This window comes from Bufo bufo, chromosome 2 (assembly GCF_905171765.1).
Source record: "Bufo bufo chromosome 2, aBufBuf1.1, whole genome shotgun sequence".
Lineage (NCBI taxonomy): Eukaryota > Metazoa > Chordata > Amphibia > Anura > Bufonidae > Bufo > Bufo bufo.
This window is the reverse complement of record NC_053390.1, coordinates 291417286-291435967: the sequence shown is the minus strand read 5'-3', so window position 1 is coordinate 291435967 and position 18682 is coordinate 291417286. Positions and strand designations below refer to the sequence as shown.

The 18682-nt window shown below is 42.3% G+C and overlaps 1 protein-coding gene across 2 annotated transcripts; it reads left to right on the top strand.

Moving 5' to 3' along the window:
• The first annotated feature begins 1974 nt into the window (after positions 1-1974).
• LOC120988937 (rab5 GDP/GTP exchange factor-like) lies at positions 1975-18288 on the top strand. 2 transcript variants are annotated; one of them, XM_040416728.1, is made up of 9 exons: positions 1975-2070; positions 2982-3205; positions 5849-6000; positions 6929-7074; positions 7686-7755; positions 12279-12414; positions 12762-12853; positions 16156-16412; positions 17932-18288. In XM_040416728.1, exons 1-9 carry the CDS (start codon positions 2068-2070, stop codon positions 18232-18234), a joined length of 1383 nt encoding a protein of 460 aa, XP_040272662.1. In that variant the 5' UTR covers positions 1975-2067; the 3' UTR covers positions 18235-18288. The 2 variants fall into 2 exon arrangements, with proteins under 2 accessions (XP_040272662.1, XP_040272661.1); XM_040416727.1 differs by having other exon boundaries at positions 6929-7086.
• The last annotated feature ends 394 nt before the right edge of the window (positions 18289-18682 follow it).

Genomic DNA, 18682 nt, shown 5'->3' with positions numbered 1-18682 from the left:
CTGCGCATGCGCGAGCTCGCGCATCACGAGATTACGGCAATCTATCGTTGATGAAAGTAGAAGATTCGGAGGACATAGGCGGTGCTGGGCTCCTTCACAGGCGGGCGTGGCTGGGCTCCAGGAAGGTTCGTACAGCCCCTTAGACACAATCTAGCCATGCATGTCCGCAGCTCTATAGCCCAAAACTTGGTGACAGAATGCCTTTAAATAAATAAGAAAAAGTTGACATATTGGGTATTGCCACATCCATAATGACCTGCTCTATAAAAATGTCACATGACCTAACCCCTCAGGTGAACACCGTAAAATAAAATAAAATAAAAACTGTGCCAAAATTACCAATTTTTGGTCACCTTGTAATAAGTGTAATAATGAATGATCAAAATATCATATGTACCCAAAAATGGTACCAATAAAAACGTCAACTCTTCCTGCACAAGACGAATGGCAGAAAAATAAAAAAAATATGGCGTTCAGAAAATGGAGACACAAAAACTATTTCTTTTTTCAAAAAAGCTTTATTATGTAAAACTGAAACAAACAAACAAACAAATAAAGTCGACATATTTTATATAATCGCATCCGTAACCTGTTCTATAAAAATAGCACATGATCTTTCCTATCAGATGAATGTTGTAAAAAATAAAAAATAAAACAGTGCCAAAACATCCATTCTTTGGATACCTTGCCTCAGAAAAAACATAATATAAAGCGATTAAAAATCATATGTATCCCAAAATAGTACCACTAAAACTGGCACCTTATCCCGTAGTTTCCAAAATGGGGTGACTTTTTGGGAGTTTCTACTGTAAGGGTGCATCAGGGGGCTTCAAATGGGACATGACATCTAAAACCAGTCCAGCAAAATCTGCCTTCCAAAAACCATACAGTGCTCCTTTTCTTATGCCCCCTGCAATGCGCCCATACACATGTGGGGTGTTTCTGTAAACTGCAGAATCAGGGTAATAGATATTGAGCTTTGTTTGGCTGTTAACCCTCGATGTGTTAAAGAAAAAAATAGATTAAAGTGGAAATTCTGCCAAAAAAGTAAAATTTTGAAATGTCATCTCCATTTTCCTTTAATTCTTGTGGAACACCTAAAGGATTAAAAAAAAAAATGTAAAATCAGTTTTGAGTAACTTGAGCGGTGTAGTTTCTACAACTGGGTCATTTATGGGGGTATCCACTATGTAAGCCCCACAAAGTGACTTCAGACCTGAACTGGTCCTTTTAAAAAGTGGATTTTGGAAATTTTCTTAAAAATTTTAAGAATTGCTTCTACAATTCTAAGCTTTCTTACGTCCTAAAAAAAATAAAATAACATTTACAAAATGATGCCAACATAAAGTAGACATATGGGGAATGTTAAGTAATAAATATTTTATGAGGAATCACTTTGTGTTTTAAAAGCAGAGAAATAGAAAGTTTTTGGGTACATTTTAGATTTTTTCATAAATAATAGTGAAATATATTGACTCAAATTTATGACTGACATGAAGTACAATGTGTCACGAGAAAACAGTCTCAGAATGGCCTGGATAAGTAAAAGCGTTCCAAAGTTATTACCACATAAAGTGAGTGACACATGTCAGATTTGCAAAAATAATCCTGGTCATGAAGGTGCAAAGTGGCCTGGTCATTAAGGGGTTAATCCATGACCCAGGGTGACAGAGCCACAAGCTTTGTAGCATGGCATCCTCACCATATATGTGTGCATATATTTAAAATTATTAATAAATATTCAATAACGAGATCGCATTTACTGTTTTGCCATCTTAGGATCTGTCTGGCTGATATATCCCAACGGAAAGCCATAACGGCAGTGTACTGCGTGGTGTGAGCGCAGCCGCATTCTCTCAGCGCCTCCTAGCGGACAATGCCGCACTCTCACCCCCCTAGGTAACGCGTTCTACCACTGTTCAACGTGTGACTCCGGTCTCCATAGTAACTATAGGACACTTCCGGTCCCGATCTTCCGGCTTTTGGCAGTGGCTGACCCGGAAGCGAGTGATCAGCTGGGACGTGGGACACGTGACATTTTGGTGACACCCGCTGGTAGTGATCAGCATGGTATTTCTTCTTTATTTGTGTTGTGGGGGTGGGCAGCGGGGACTGCGCTGTTTATAGTGAGGTTCTCTATGGGGGGCGTAGGTTACCCTCCTGCTTCCACTGAGTGTCTGGCTGTGCCAGCCATGATGTATGCGTGCTGTCGGGTTAGCGTGTGTTACTGCCATCACATGGGCACATTCTCACCACAATGCTGCCTACTGGTGCCCAGCTTTTGGGTTGTTTTCTATGGATGCCAGCCATACATATTGTTGGGGGTGCTCCACCGCTCATGAGATTGGAGTCGCCCTTTAAATCCAGGTGTATATTATGCCTAAGCCTCTGTTCACATTCATAGTTTTTCACTTTCTGTCAGGAACCCTGATGATTAGCAGAGGATGTACTCCATCCATGTGTTTAAAACATTCACATTGGACCAATGATAGAGCCATGTTATTCCGGTAATTAGAAGTATGTGGCTAGAGGATAACTATTAGATCTATGGGGCCCCCACTAATCACAAGAACCCTGTACCCTGCAGAGCTCCTGGAAACGAACTGAGCATGTGCGCTATGAGACTACGGAGATAGCGGAGTGCAGCGCTCGCCTGTTCTTTCAGGTCCCATAGACATGAATGGCATAGCAGTGCGCATGCTTGTCCTGCCGTTTAGCTTATTTCACGGAGCTCTGCAGGCCCCCATTCTCGTGATCGGTAGGGGTTCCATCAGTGAGACCCCCACCAATCTAATATTGGATAGGGGATACTGTCAAATACCCCTTTAAGTGTAAAATAACCTGCTTAAAGGGGTTGAGACTGACGGAGCTGTACAATGTGTGCCCAGAGAAGGGGGCTTGTTTGTGGGGAGTTGTAGTAGATTATAGTACGTGATGGATGTGCGGTCTCTCACACGTTGCACTTCTTCTCATCTCCACAGATCATGAGTTCTGCCTCGCCAGGACACAAAGCCATACTGTTACCCCAGGATCAGAATCCGACACTTTTGCATACTGACAATGCGTCTTTCCAACTCCAAGGGTTCCTCTACCAAGCCGAGATGTGCAGGAAGAGCTGTGGATTCTATGGTAATCCAGCATGGCATGGCTATTGTTCCAGGTGTTGGATCCAGCAGCGGCAGCGGGCCCAGCCCCTGACAGACGGGTAGGTGTAAACCCCATCATTGTTCTTCTGGAGGACTTGGCTTTGTCATTCACATGTATGTCCCTGTCTTTCTTTGTCCAGCTGCTATGTTTGCCATTGATGTCGCGTAATATGATTATGGTCTCCTAATGCAGTGTTTCCCAACCAGTGTGCCTCCTGCTGTTGCAAAACTACAACTCCCAGCATACCCGGACAGCCTTTGGCTGTGCGGGCATGCTGGGAGTGGAGTTTTGCAACAGCTGGAGGCACACTGGTTGGGAAACACTGTCCTAATGAACACCCATTTCCATTCTAATCTCGATGTAATATCGAGATTCAATTATCTAATGTATTGATGAAAAGGCTCATGTTATCCCCCGACCCACCATCATGGTCACATATTATTGGGTGGTCCTCTGAGTTGGTCATTTTAACGTTGTGACGTTTCCTCAGGATACATTTTCTCTGGTTGAGAACAATAGGACTGGTTATTGTTATATCATCTTCATGTTTAACTCCAGGCATAGATATAAAGAATATCATCAGCAACTGAGGATGTTGGGTGTTAGGGCAGCCATACAGCGACAGCTGTCGCTACCGACTCCCCGGTTTCGGCAGTATGTGTATTCAGTGGGGAGAGAGGAGAAAGCCGCTGCCAGACACTTATCTCCCGGGGAACAAAAGGATCGGGTGAAAATATTCACTTTACCTGATCTTTCTGTCCCAACATCTGTTGGGAGCTCTCCATGCACATTACACCAGGGGCGGACTGGCCTTAGACCCTACAGGGAAATTTCCTGGTGGGCCGATGCCCAGGGGGCTGCCCAAGACATCCACGTTGCCGTCAGCCGAATACATAAAAAGCTCTTGCTCTCAGCATTAATTCATGTATGAGCATCAGGCACTTAAACACCTGGCCGGTGCCTGCAGGTGCCCTCCTGAATTCAACTATATTGCCATGCTCAGGACGACGATACAGTTTCATACTGTGGCGCAGGCGGCAGTATTTTGCTCTGCACTACAGTTTTACTGTCCCCGCTAACTTCTGTTGTCCCTGGGCACCTGTCAGCAGATTTGTACCCTTGACACTGGCTGACCTGTTACATGGGCACTTGGCAGCTGAAGGTATCATCTGTGTTGGTCCCATGTTCATATGTGCCCGCATTGCTAAGAAAAATTATATTTTAATATATGCAAATGAGCCTCTAGGTGCAATGGGGGCGTTGTTGTTACACCTGGGGGCTCTGCTCTCTCTACAATTGCTGCACCCCCTGCACTTTAATTGATAGGGCCAGACAGTGTAAACGTCCTAACTAGTGTTGAGCGAACTTGTGTTCTAAGTCCGGCGTCTAAAATTCGGGTTCGGGTTATCGAAGAATCGCGTTATGGATTCCGCTACCACGGACCATAACGGAATTTAGAATCCATAACGGGATTCTTCGATAACCCGGACCCGAACTTTAGACGCCGAACTTAAAACACAAGTTCGCTCAACACTAGTCCTAGCTCTGCCAATCAAAGTGCAGAGGGCTCAGCAGTTGCAGAGAGAGCAGAGCCTATAGATGTAACGGCAACACCCCCGTTGCTCCCAGAGGCTCCTTTGCATATATTAAAATGCGGACACATAAGGACATGGGACCAACACAGATGCCTTCAGCTGCTCATGTAACAGGTCAGCCAGTGTCATAGGTACAAATCTACTGACAGATGCCCTTTAAACCGTGGAATATTGTAAACTTTCTGTCATCTATTAGTTTTTATTTACATCCTTCTCCCCATTCCAGGATTTAGCAGTTGATCTCCTAGTCTCAGGGTAGGCCATAAATATCTGATCAGTGGGGATCTGACCCCCCATCGATCAGCTGTTGTGCAGTAGCTCCGTCCACTGTGTCGTAGATGAAGCTGGTTACTGCAGTGCCGCTCCACTGAAGTGAATGGCATCAGCTCCATCCACTACACAACGGACAGCGCAGTGTCTTTCCAGCTGATTGGTGGGAGTGCAGGGGGACGGACGCTCGCTGATTAGATACTTATGGCCTATCCTAGTAAAATCCCGGAGAACCCCTTTAAACAGAAAAATAACAGCTGTACATTTTCTTTGAGCGTCTAATAGTCCAGCACTAGTATACAGAACCGTTTATTATCCATAAGCAGAAATATAGACCAAATTCACATTTTTCCGGTTAAAAAAAGTAATATTGTAAATGACAGAATTGTTCTTTGGCGCACAATTCTTTCACTGAGCTGCATTTCTCTAGGTTTCCCTGCATGTCCTGGTTTGGGGATATATTTTGTGATGTTTGCACTCTTCTAGGAGGTGCGTGTGCACTATACATGTGAAGCCACACATGGTCCGCAAAACGCAAACGTATCTGAGAACATTTATGCACGCAGTGTGACTGCTGTGGATTTCACATTAAGGTCACCCCATCACGTCAAGGTGGATAGTAATACAAGCGTACAGCAATCACCCAGTGATGTTTCCTGTAATGCTATACAGTATTGATCAATCCGCTGCACATACCGTCGTGGCCCCCACAGGCTATATGGTCAAATAACCCTGTTTCAGGGCTGATCAGGGAACTCTAGATCATAACCTGGAAACTCTGCACTTATTATTAACAAGTGTCATTGTGTGTTCACATGATCTTATCCTCTCTGCAGTTTTAGACATCACACAGGAAAGCTACAGGTTAAGCCTGATATGAATGAGACTACACAGCTATTCAATAGGAAAGACGCGTTTCAGGCGTTTCAGGATGAGAGAAACAACCATGTCAGAAGTCTGCAATGTACCTCAAGCCAAACTGCCACAGGTAAGTCATTCTTCACCTGCACACCTTTCTCTGGGTTCTATTAGTCACAGTGATCAGAAGCGCTCTACTCTCATGTACTTGGTGCCAATATACTGCTTTTTTGCAGATTCCATCATCAATGGGACATTCTCTGACCAATTGTTCTTCTAAACATTGTCTGCCACAGTTTCATGTGTTGCAGTGATTGAATACGCGCCTTTAAAGGGGTTGTCCTAATGTAATCAATAGCCGCCGATTAGATGTTTGAAGTGACTGCAGCACTGAGTGCCTCATTCTAGGACAGTGACGTCACGTTCATCGGTTCCGTTGTCTATGTGCAGCTCAGTCCCCGATGGGGGTCTTACACCCGGGACCCCCGGCGATCAGCTGTTCGAGAAGGCACTTCTGTGAGTACCGCGTCCTTCTCCCTGCTCCCCAAGCACAGGGCCGTACATTGTATAGCAGTTGTGCTTGGTATCACTCTCAGCCCCATTCACTTCTATGGGGCTGACATGCACCTAGGCCACGTGACTGACGAAAGCGTCGTCACTTGGCCAAGGGAAAGCTGCGAGAAGGCCACGGCGCTACTGCATATGCCACTGAACAGCTGTTTGGCAGGGGTCCCCAGTGCCAGACCCCCTCCAATCAGATACTAGTATTATAGATAGATAGTATTTAAGCCTCGGAAAACCCCTTTAATGTCAGATATGGCTCACTGGTTAGCAGTGGGCTCCTGGGTTCTAATCCAACCAAGGGCAACATCTGCATGGAGTTTGTTTCTTCTCCCTAAGTTTGCATGGGTTTCTTCCCACACGCCAAAGATGTACTTATAAGGAATTTAGGTTGTGAGTCCCACTGGGGACGGTGAGGGATTACAATGGCATTTAAGCACCACAGAATATGTTGGCACCTTGTAAGACCCATGTGCAACATTTTGCTCATTTTGCAGGTTCCATATTGCACTTTTCCCAGTCTTGCCTTCTCTCACTGGCTCGAGGAGATTTTACGGAATTTCTCAAAGCTCTCCGCAGTCCCGAGGCACAGCCGTTATTATCTTGCTGCAATAATTTCGTTCAGAGGATACAAGAGGCTGAGGGGAGTTCTGAGGTAAGAGCTGCATTTACATGGTGCACTGTATGGGCATGAGAAATGGCTACTACCATCGCTGGTCCTCCTAGAGATTCATTGTCACTGGGCAGCAGATCGCTGTTCGTGAAGCAGAATCTCCTGCCCAGAGATGAGGATTCAATGTGCTGCATGAAAGATCATTTCCCCAATGAAGGCGTGTTATGTTCATTTATCGGGTGAGCGGCACCACATGTACAAGGGCAGATAATCAGGAATGAGCCTGACAATTGGGGCGTGTAAATCCAGCGCCCTGTACCCAGAACAATGAAAAGTATTCTTTGCCATGAACAAACCCATATAACTGGCAGACATGTTGACATTTTCTGTCTGTAGCTCAGCCAAGCAGGACATGCTGCACTGTTTCCAATGGGAGCTATGTATTAGCACAGCGAGTCCATGTACAACGCTGTAGAATATGTTGGTGCTATATAACAATGAGGACAAATTAGATGCATATGGTTGTATTGTTTCTTCCCAGATCATGCTTGTCATCGTTTATTCACTGCCATCGTGTCCTTGTAATGTCCCCTTCATTATCAGATTGGTGAATGACTTCTGGGAAATGTTTTGTCTTCCAGGTCATAACTGTGGACAAGAAAGCAGAAGAAGTACAGAGCTTCTACCAGCAGATTGGGCTTTGCTACCCTGGTGAGACGGTCTCCGATATACCCAGTGCCTGGCAGGCTCATGAATAGACAATGGCGCAGATTTATCAGTGCAGTTGTGTCCGTTTCATCCACTAACCGTTCATTAACCATTCATTAACCACCATACTTATCAAGTTCTTTTGACAAAGGGACATTTGGGGGTACCCAAGTATTATACATGTGCCTGAATGTGTCAGTGCCTTAGGTGGATACTACATGAAAACTAACACCTTCATTTTTGAGGGTTAAACTTATATATTAAATCATACATTCTAGCAACAGCCAAATTCCAGTGATGACTAATAGGACTGCCCTTTTTGTAGGTTTTGCAAAAATACCCACTACTACTGAATAGCAAAGCAGTGATATTTGGGCATTTTATCTGTTTTAAGTGGAAGTCCTCTTTAAAAGTAAAAATAACACCCAGTTTCATAATACATCTAGAATGAGGCATATGCATCAGTAGTATGAGGACCTGTCACCTCTCTTGTTATGTCTATTTTATTCCATCCTTGTATTCCTGAAATAATAATAATTCTACAGCATCTTTCCTTATATCTCAATATTGTGTCTTTGCTCTTTTATTTCTCCTGGAATTTTATGACTCAACGGACATCTTGGTGTTACCAGTCAAAGGAGTGTATCCCTACAGAGACTGGCACTGTCGGTACTGAGTGGACAGTGCCAGGCTGTGCAGGGGCACATCACAACTAATAACACCAATTGTTGATTTATTAATACATTATAGTAGGAATAAAAGAGGAATGGCACCATGCAGAGTTCTAAGAATAGAGGCTCCAGAAATGTTAGATTATGTGGAACATTCACTAAGACACGTCAGGAGAGCTGATGGATCCTCTGTAACCCCTTTGTGCGGTTAAAAGGAACCAAGACAACACACGTCACGGTGATATCTTGTGTCAAAAGCCATGGAAAAAGTTCATTAGAATTTTCTTGCCAGTGTTTTTAGCGTTGAGTCCTTTTAGTTTTGCTACATCTGTATCTGTCTTACATGTGCGGTATGTATTAAGCAGGGTCACGAGCTGACACCTGCTGGCAATGACTGGGATCGGAGAGAACTGTAATCCTGTTCATGTAACCCCTCAGATGCCACATTCATTAACGACTGTGGCATCTGAATGGTTAGACAGAGGGAGCGGGCCCCCTCGATCAGTTGCTCTGGCAGCCTGGGACTTTTTGTCTAATAGGCAGTGTGGACAATTCCCGTAGACTGCAATAGTGTAGTATTATATACTATTTTATATTGCTGTCTGTGGTTCAAGTCTCCTAGAGGGACTAAAAATGATACTAGAACAAATAAAATAAAAAAGTTTTTAAAAGCACAAAATATTAACTGGTTAGTAACCACCCATACACGTTTTTATAGCTATCACTAAGGGACCCTGGGCTTTGGTGCCTCCTTTTTTATGGCGGCACAGTAGCGCTAACTATTACTAAAGCAAAGTGCTAACTAAAACTCTGTGCCATCAGCTTCCTGAGCTCCCCATCCTTAACGTCCCACTCCTCTGTAAAGCAAAATGGCGCATGCGTGCTCAGGCTTCACTGGAACCATCCATCGGCCCCTGATCATGTAATCTCCATGATACACCTACCATGGAGATCACATAGGGGTGTATTTACTGAACACAGCCAGGACAGGCGCTGTGTTACTCTCCTCAGTGCAGTTCTTCTGGGAGGAGAGAAAGATCAGACTATTGTCCTGTCTGCGCTTTACTGAGAAAAAAATCTAATCAATACACATACCTCCTAAACTGGGCATCCGTTACTGTCCGTCAGTGGATGTCAGCTACTGTCCCTGTGCAACCATCCGTCACTGGGTGTCCGTTATTACTGTCTGTCACGGTCCATGCCTGGGCACTGTTACTGTCCTTCACACCATTACTGAGCTTGTTTTACTCTGACAGACTGTGAAGCATTTTCAGACAAGAAATACATTTAAAAAAATCTATATATTATTTGTACAATTAATTGATCAATCACAAACTCATTTTAAGGCAGTTTCCTGTCAGTAGCCCACATCTGTCCATTCCAGAATGTGGACCTCCACAAACGTTCTTGGTCACAAAAAAACATCGGCTTGCTCTTGCTGGGCAACCATTGCTCCTTATGCCACCCCTGTATTTTAGCAGTCATGAGCTTCATGTATCTTAGTGACATTTTTCTGGTTATAATTGCCCAAGTAAATTGAGGTCATTTATCACCCTCCTGCTGGAATAATTCCTAAACCCCTACATCCCAGATATGATTTTTTTTTAGTGGATGGATTTTCAGAGGACCTCGTTTTCTTTCCATTTGTTCTGACTATGTCCTGCCACACAAAGCTATTAATTCCATTCACATTACTGGATCATGATATGGGCCTTTAGACTCTGATCTCTAATGATTGATTTGTCCCTTACCAGTACACGAAGGGCTGTATTAAGAATTCATTTTTGGTGGACCTCTTACACCCGACAACCCGTCTAGAAATACTGACATCATTTTGGGGATTAGTGATCCATTACTGTTCTGTCCTTTTTTATAATCTGTAGGTTTCTACCTTGCCGCGCAGGAAAAAATAGCTTTGTCATTACAGCCCTACAGTTGTTCTTTCATCTTTCTTTCAGTCCAACCCGAATTTGCCAAATGGTTGGATACCTCTTTTCCTTCATTTTCTTGGACATGTTTCCCTTCACTACAGTACGTTTTAAAAAAAAATCTGCAATCATTTATTATATGTCAGACCGGAACGCTGCTCAACAACAACATCAGAATGACAGAAATGTGGACAACGACTTTATTAGTGAGACATAGTCGTATGTACAGGCAAATCTGCCACTCTTATACAGCTTTACTTCTCATCTGAATGCACCACAAAGATAAGAATGTGGGGTATTTCTAACAGTCACCGTTACCTGTTTTAAAATATTATTTTTTCTGTTTCGTGTGAAAATGTATAAAATTTTTTGAAGAAAACCATATATACCCATTATTTTGTCCTATAAAAATGTCACCCTCCGCATGCCCATACACCACTAGATGCTTGCTTTAAGGGTCATTTCTGGGGAGTTTTCTATAATTCAGGCAGCTCAATGCCTCCACAAGTGTGCAATGGGGCCTGAAACAGTTTGTGTCCCGAAAGCCACTGGCTGCTCCTCTACGGATTAGGGCCACAATGGGGATATTTTTGAAGACAGGAGAAACAGCGTGATACATTTAGGGGTGTGCGACTTCATGTTCATGTGCTCTGTACAAAACAACTGTCCTTAAAATGACACTTGTGTAAAAAAAATATGTCTTTATTGGGAAATATTTATACCAACTTATCAACCATAGCCTGTGATTTTCACAGTATGCCAGTTTATGGTCACTGTAATAGGTGCAGGAGCACTGCCCAGGCTGTCGCCTCCCCTGAGCTTTACACAAACAAGACCAACCCTGTAGCGATTGTGGATTGTAAATCCATAAAAGGTTTCCATCTGTCAGATGAATGTTTCCTTCCCTCTTCACTGTGCTCTTCTATTGACCATTGTAAATAAATGTTGGTGTCCATGTCTTTAATTGCCTGTTAGTTTGATCATGTCCATAAGGCTACATGCTCATCTACGGCAGAAATAAAGAATGAAATACCGCTGTATTCATCGCGCAAAATGCGCTGGAGCCCTTCTACCGTATTATAGTGATCGGGGTTCAGCAGTGCCCAACATATGCCAGATCCAGCAATTCTTGTATTCTGTTCCTATGCTGGAATCTAGGCAAAAGCGTGCACCCACTCTGAGGGCTGTTTCACACGAGCGGATGCCGTGCGTGACATCCGCTGCGTGAATGACAGCCAAGACCAGCTGCAGACAGCAGACACGGAACAGTAACATGACTGATGCTTTGTGCCTCTCTGTGATCTTTTTACTACAAAACCACGGTGACCACTTTACTATCACCACGGTGACCACTTTAAGGATACATTCACACAACCATGCCGTGTTTTGCCGTCCGCAAATTGCAGATCCTTAAAACACGGATACCGGCCGTGTGCGTTCCACATTTTGCAGAACGCACAGGGCCGGTGCTATATAGAAAATGCCTATTCTTGTCCACGATTGCGGACAAGAATAGGACTTGCTGTATCTTTCTTGCAGGGGCGGAACAGAACTATAGTTGCGGAAAGCACACTGTGTGGTGTCCGCGTCTTTTGCGGCCCCATTGAAATGATTGCGTCAACACCCATTCCGCAAAACGGTTGTGTGGATTTAGGATAACTATGTAATATATTGTCAATATTCAGTCTGTGATAGTGGATGTTTAGAACCACCACCATGGCGTAGGAAGGAATTCTGTTTATTTGCTTGTATGCATCTACATAGCAGTCTATTTGGATGTAGTTGTCTCTGTGCTTCCATATAAACTACTATGTGGACATATTCTTGGTTATATGAATGGAGGATGTGTATTTTCGTAAGTATTCATATATGGAGAATACGTAGCTGCCTTAGGGCCTCAATATTCTTTGGACTTCATCTCTTCTAGATCACATGTCTGATGAGAGAGACCAGTTGATGGATAATATTGAGAAGCTGGTGATGACACGACTTTATAAGTCTGTATTTTGTCTGCCTAGCTCACAAGAGGAGCAGAAAGATCTCGCTCTTCAAAAGCGCATCAAGTAAGTGCTCTACATTTAGAATTTCAAGCCTGTAGTAGGATTCCTGCTTTTTCCGCCACAGATGCCCGACCTACAGAGTATTGATCTTACTTTGTTTTGCTGGAAGCCATGATGAGCCAAACAGATGGTGCAATGAGTGATCTAGAAAGAGTGATCTTTGTGAGACATTGAGTGAGTGCCCAGCAGTAACCTGAGACTCCCTGTGGCTTTTTGCATGTGTTTGTGGACCTAGTGTAATTGACAGAGAAAATATTTCATTATGGCAAGCCTACAAAACATTCGGATGTCCAGTGCATGATACCCCTTTCCGGTTTCAGTGTTTCTTATGACCCCCTTTTCTGTTTTAGGTCATTGAGTTGGGTCACGCCAAGGATGCTTCAACTCCCAATAGTAGAAGAGAGTGAAGACGAGAAGAATGGGATCTCTTGTGCTGTAACTGGTAACAAGAAAGTATAGGTTTCTTTTCAGAATTCCATATGTATGAAGATATTTATGGAGTAAAATTACATGGAAGCAAATTATTCTGTCCTAGCCCTTGGGCATATGTTATTAGGGGACTTTCTAAACCTTACAAACTATAACAGGATCGGTCACATCTTCCCAGATGTACAACTGGCTGCATACCTTTGCAGCCGCATTATTGTTGACCTCTGCTCTGTTTTTTCTCTTCTTCTAGCCCCTCCAATTAAGCCATTATCTGTGCCGAGAGCTTTGGCACCCTGTGATTTGTCAAGTGAGCAGTCCCCAGCATTTATTGTCAATGAAATGTCACCTCAGCCATTGACACTGGGTACTGCCCACTTGACAATTCACTACTTCTGGGCCCTGAAAATAACCGTATCAATAGCGGGCGAATAGGAGAGGTTAGAACAAAAAGAAAAGCGCAGGAGTCAGTGATAATGCGGCTGCAGAGGTAAGTAGCACTTCTGTGAGGACGTGACAGATCCTGTTTTAGAGTCCACCTCTCAATATTCAGACACCCTTTGAAAAATGAAAGCTGCATCCTGACGAGTTGTCATTAGAAGGTGCTCCACTTTTTCTTTGAACCAGTTATGATAAATCATTTGGTGTCATGCACTCGACCATACCAGTATTTCAGATATGGATACCTTCTTTCTGCATTCCACATTTTTCTCACTCTCATCAATAGAAATTACTATTTCGTCCACAAGGACATGTTCTGTAATTTCTGGATTGGCCACGCTGATTTGCAAAAAATACAAATGTGGGCATGGCCCTATAGAAACCAATTTTACGGTTGCGTTACAATAACATACTATCAATAGAAGTGAACTCCAGCACACATTAAAATCCAATGTCATGCTATGACTAAGAGTATTTTATCACTCGAAATGTGTGAGGGGATTGGTTTTTCAACATGTTTTTGTGTCCTATATTGAAAAAAAACACCTGGGATTTTAAGGTGCCATGCTGGATTTTGCTTCTATTAGATGTATATGTATGTGGGAGCCAGCCCTGACGTTCCTTCACTACCATATGAATTTTGAACTGCAGGTGAGCCGATTGTCTCTTCTCTTATAATGACCTGCAATACCTAGAGTCACTTTTCTTGTGTAAAGCATATGTACAGGGAAAAATGTAATCAGGCCTTTCTATGGTACCTGCAACATTGAAATTATATTGATGGCTGCCAACAAATATCTAATGTCTGCTGAGTCTGAGCCAGGAGCACACATTTTATTGTTATATGAAGTCCATGCTACAAACATAGTAACATAGTTTATAAGGCTGAAAAAAGACATTTGTCCATCCAGTTCGGCCTGTTATCCTGCAAGTTGATCCAGAGGAAGGTAAAAAAAATAACCCTGTGAGGTAGAAGCCAATTTTCCTCACTTTAGGGGGAATAAAAATTCCTTCCTGACTCCAATCAGGCAATCAGAATAACTCCCTGGATCAACGACCCCTCTCTAGTAGCTATAGCCTGTAATATTATTACGCTCCAGAAATACATCCAGGCCCCTCTTGAATTCCTTTAGTGAACTCACCATCACCACCTCCTCAGGCAGAGAGTTCCATAGTCTCACTGCTCTTACCGTAAAGAATCCTCTTCTATGTTTGTGTGAAAACCTTCTTTCCTCCAGACGCAGAGGATGTCCCCTCGTCACAGTCCTGGGGATAAATAGATGATGGGATAGATCTCTGTACTGACCCCCGATATATTTATACATAGTAATTAGATCTCCCCTCAGTCGTCTTCTTTCTAAAGTGAATAACCCTAAATTTGACACTGGTTTCTGCAGCTTAGTTTGCTAAAATCCCTAAGTCCTTTTCCATGTCAGTGTTACCAAGTGTTTTACCATTTAGTATGTACGGGTGACTTGCATTATTCCTTCCCATGTGCATAACTTTACATTTGTCAGTGTTAGACCTCATCTGCTACTTATCTGCCCAAGCCTGCAATCTATCCAGATCCCTCTGTAGCCGTATACTGTCCTCTTCAGTGTCAATTACTTTACACAGTTTAGTGTCATCTGCAAAAAATTATATTTTACTGTGCAAGCCTTCTACAAGATCATTAATAAATATATTGAAGAGAATAGGGCCCAATACTGACCCCTGAGGTACTCCACTAGTGACAGTGACCCAATCTGAGTGTGTACCATTAATAACCACCCTCTGTTTTCTATCATTGAGCCAGTTACTTACCCACATACAGACGTTTTCTCCCAGTCCAAGCATTCTTATTTTATATACTAACCTTTTATGCGGTATAATGTTAAATGCTTTGGAGAAGTCCAGATATACGACATCCATTGATTCGCCGCTGTCAAGTCTAGAACTTACCTCCTCATAGAAACTGATTAAATTAGTTTGACATGACCGATCCCTCATGAAGCCATAATGATGTGGCGTTATTTGCTTATTTTCATTGAGGTACTCCAAGATAGCATCTCTTAGAAAACCTTCAAACAGTTTACCCACGACAGATGTGGCCTATAGTTTCCAGGCTCTGTTTTTGGACCCTTTTTACATATTGTCACTACATTTGCTATGCGCCAATCCTGTGGAACATTCCCTGTCAGTATAGAGCCCTTAAATATCAGACATTAGGGTCTGGCTATGACATTACTTAATTCTCTTAGGATACAGGGTGTAGGCCATCTGTCCTGGCAATTTGTCTATTTTAATCTTTTTAAGACGCCGCTGTACTTTTTCCCGGGTCAGACAGGGCACTTTTAATGGGAAATTTATTTTTGCATTTTGAATTTCATCTGACAGTTTATTTTCCTCAGTGAATACAGTGGAGAAAAAATATTTATTAGCTTTGCTTTCTTTTCATCGCTCTCTGCAACTCCCCCCTCATTACTCTGTAAAGGGCCGACACCTTCAGATTTATACTTTTTACCATTTATAAAATTGGAGAACAATTTTTACTCTCTTTGGCGATGAGTCTCTCTGTCTCTAGTTTGGCTGCTTTTATTTGTCTTTTACATGTTCTATTTTTTTCCTTATAGTTTTTCAATGCTTCTTTGCTACCCTCATGTTTTAGTGTTTTTAAATGCTTTTTGTCATTTGCTTTCTTTACAATTCTTTGACAAGGATTTCTAACCAGAGAGATTATGTCTTCTTCTAATGTGACTATGGATGGAGCTACTCTTTGTCCATCTATAGGTCCTTCCTGAGCACTGTTTGTACCTGGTTGTCCTCAGTTTATTATGTTATTTCTGTTTTGCTCTTTTTGAGAACCACTCATTGTTTGTGTTATTTCTTTTCTTGCAGCACTGATAGAAATGGATTCCAAGAGAGCTCCCCAAGACAAGCTAACCTGCGTGTCTAGAGCTTGTAACTACCTCTACAAATCCATACACATCTCTAAGAAAGAGCCAGCCACAGCCGACGATTTACTGTCTTGTCTTATATATAGTACACTGAAGGCAAACCCGCCCCGCCTGTGGTCAAACCTGCAGTACATCACCAGATTCTGCAATCCCAGAAGACTTATGACAGGGGAGTCTGGATATTATTTTACCAGCTTTGTGAGTATACTGCAGCTATACTGTATATAAAATACAGCATGGAAATAGCACAACACTCTTGGTCATTTGTGCACGGCAGAGCCTTTGCTCATAGTGAAACATGCATACATATAGTAGCTTAAATTATTCGTACCCTTACATTTAGTTTTAGCAGGACAACTCCTGTCCCTGTGTTGTATATAGATGTCATATAGTGGGATCCACCACAAAGGACCCCCATCTATGAGCCAAAGCGGAGATTAGCTTAAAAACAGAGGCTCTTGTTTTGGCAGACCGGGGGGTTGGCTATTTTTCGGGTGTTTCAGTCGCTGGACCTCAGTACCGTTAGATAAACAAACCATTTTATGTAATGCATCATTTATACTGAAAAGTGGTGAAATTAGAAGACTTTTATCATCCGTTTATACATGGGTTTACAGGGGAACAATAAAGAAATAAGATTTTATCAATATCTGTCACACAACAACATTAGCATAAATGTCCCATCAAAGTTGCATCTACATGGGGTTCTATGTATTCCTACAGAAAGTCTGTGTGTGGCCCCAGTCTTAAACTGGTCATACACGGCTGAACATGGTGGATGTCACAGTCCTCCTGGTGAAATGTCCTTTGGGCAGATGAAACGAAATTGGGGTAGAACACACAGCATCTGTGTTCCTAGACAACAAAATATGCTTTCAAAGAAAACAACACAATCCCTACTGTGATACATGGAGGAGTCTTGCTGATGTGTTGGGGTTGTTTTATTCACACAGAGTGCCAAGAAGGAGATTTCCTAGGACTGAGGTTTCATGTGTGGCAAATTTACTAAGTGGAGCCAGAAAATGAAAGATGCACCTGCTATGAGAAGGCATAGATTTATACAGCTTTTTGCACCTTTTTCTGGCTTAAAGCATAATACGTGTTTTTGGACCACTGCTGGTCATGGCCCGCTAATAAACTCTGCCCCATTTTAAACATTGGTGGGAGGAGTAAAAGGTCACCATTAATGAAAAAAAAATGGCATGCGTTTTTTCCTCATTAAGAGAAAAATTTGGAAACAAAAAAATGATGTTTTAATAGTGAGGACATCCTTGGCTACTGTGTGGTGGGAACAGTGCACTCTGATATACAATCAATATTGTTAGCATTTTTGTCTATTGACTATTATGTTTCTGAAAAGACCTTAAAGTGGTGAATATTATTACTAAACCTTCATAAATGTGAGTAATCACTTCCCATATTGCAGATGGATCCTCTCAATTTTTAATCTCATGGGATAACCATATGTCAAGGGACATCCTTAATGGTCTTAAGTGACATTATCAGATGTCCCCTTTCCTGTATAGAAATGATTTGTAATATTTATAAGCAAATGTATTTATGTTAAGTGCATCACATTTTTTTTTGTATTTTCCATTGGGACTTCATTCTCCTTGGAAAAAAATATCTTTGACCACATTGTCCAGAGATCAGATAGCAAATGGTAGGTAAGTAGTGGAATACACTTTGACGTATAATTTTTATGTTACCCTTCCAGTGCTGTGCAGCTACTTTCATCGAGACTCTGGAGGCCTCATCTCTTGGCCTCACACAAGAAGAGTTTAATCATTTAATGCAGGACTCAGAAGTTACAACGTTTATTTCAAGTACATTGCAACAAATAGAGAGGAACAAGGAACTCCTGGCAGAGCTGCAGCATCGACAGGATATTCTGTTCCAAAAGGCCAAGAGCCTGGGAAAAGAGGTGGAGGCCTGGCCTTTGTCTGTACAGCGAGAAATTCAGGAAATCATCGGTAGATTCCCCCTGGACACTAAAGCTTCAACACCTAGTTCTATATGATGTATCTCCAGTGACCTTTTCCTGCAAGATGGAGATGCGGACAGGTTCTACCTTCTAAACTGCTATTGACCTACTGTCTGACTAATGAAGGATTTTTCTAAAAACACTTATTGAACTGTTCTTACTATTGTACTTATATGACTGTGTTCAACTTGGTGCTAAAAAGTTTTATGCACTCGACTCAGAATAAAAAAATAAATTATAGTTATATATGTTATCTGAACTGAAGATTATAGGAACCGGCTAATATTTTAATAATCTTACCATGAGAACAATAACTATGGATCATCTAGGTTATTTTGAAATGTATCAAATAAAACACATTTTTAAGATTGTCATAGATCACTTGTCTGAATTATCCATAATACTATAAGGCCTCATGCACACCTACGTATTTTTTTTTTTCCCCTACATCCGATCCGCATTTTTTTGAGGACTGGATGCGGAC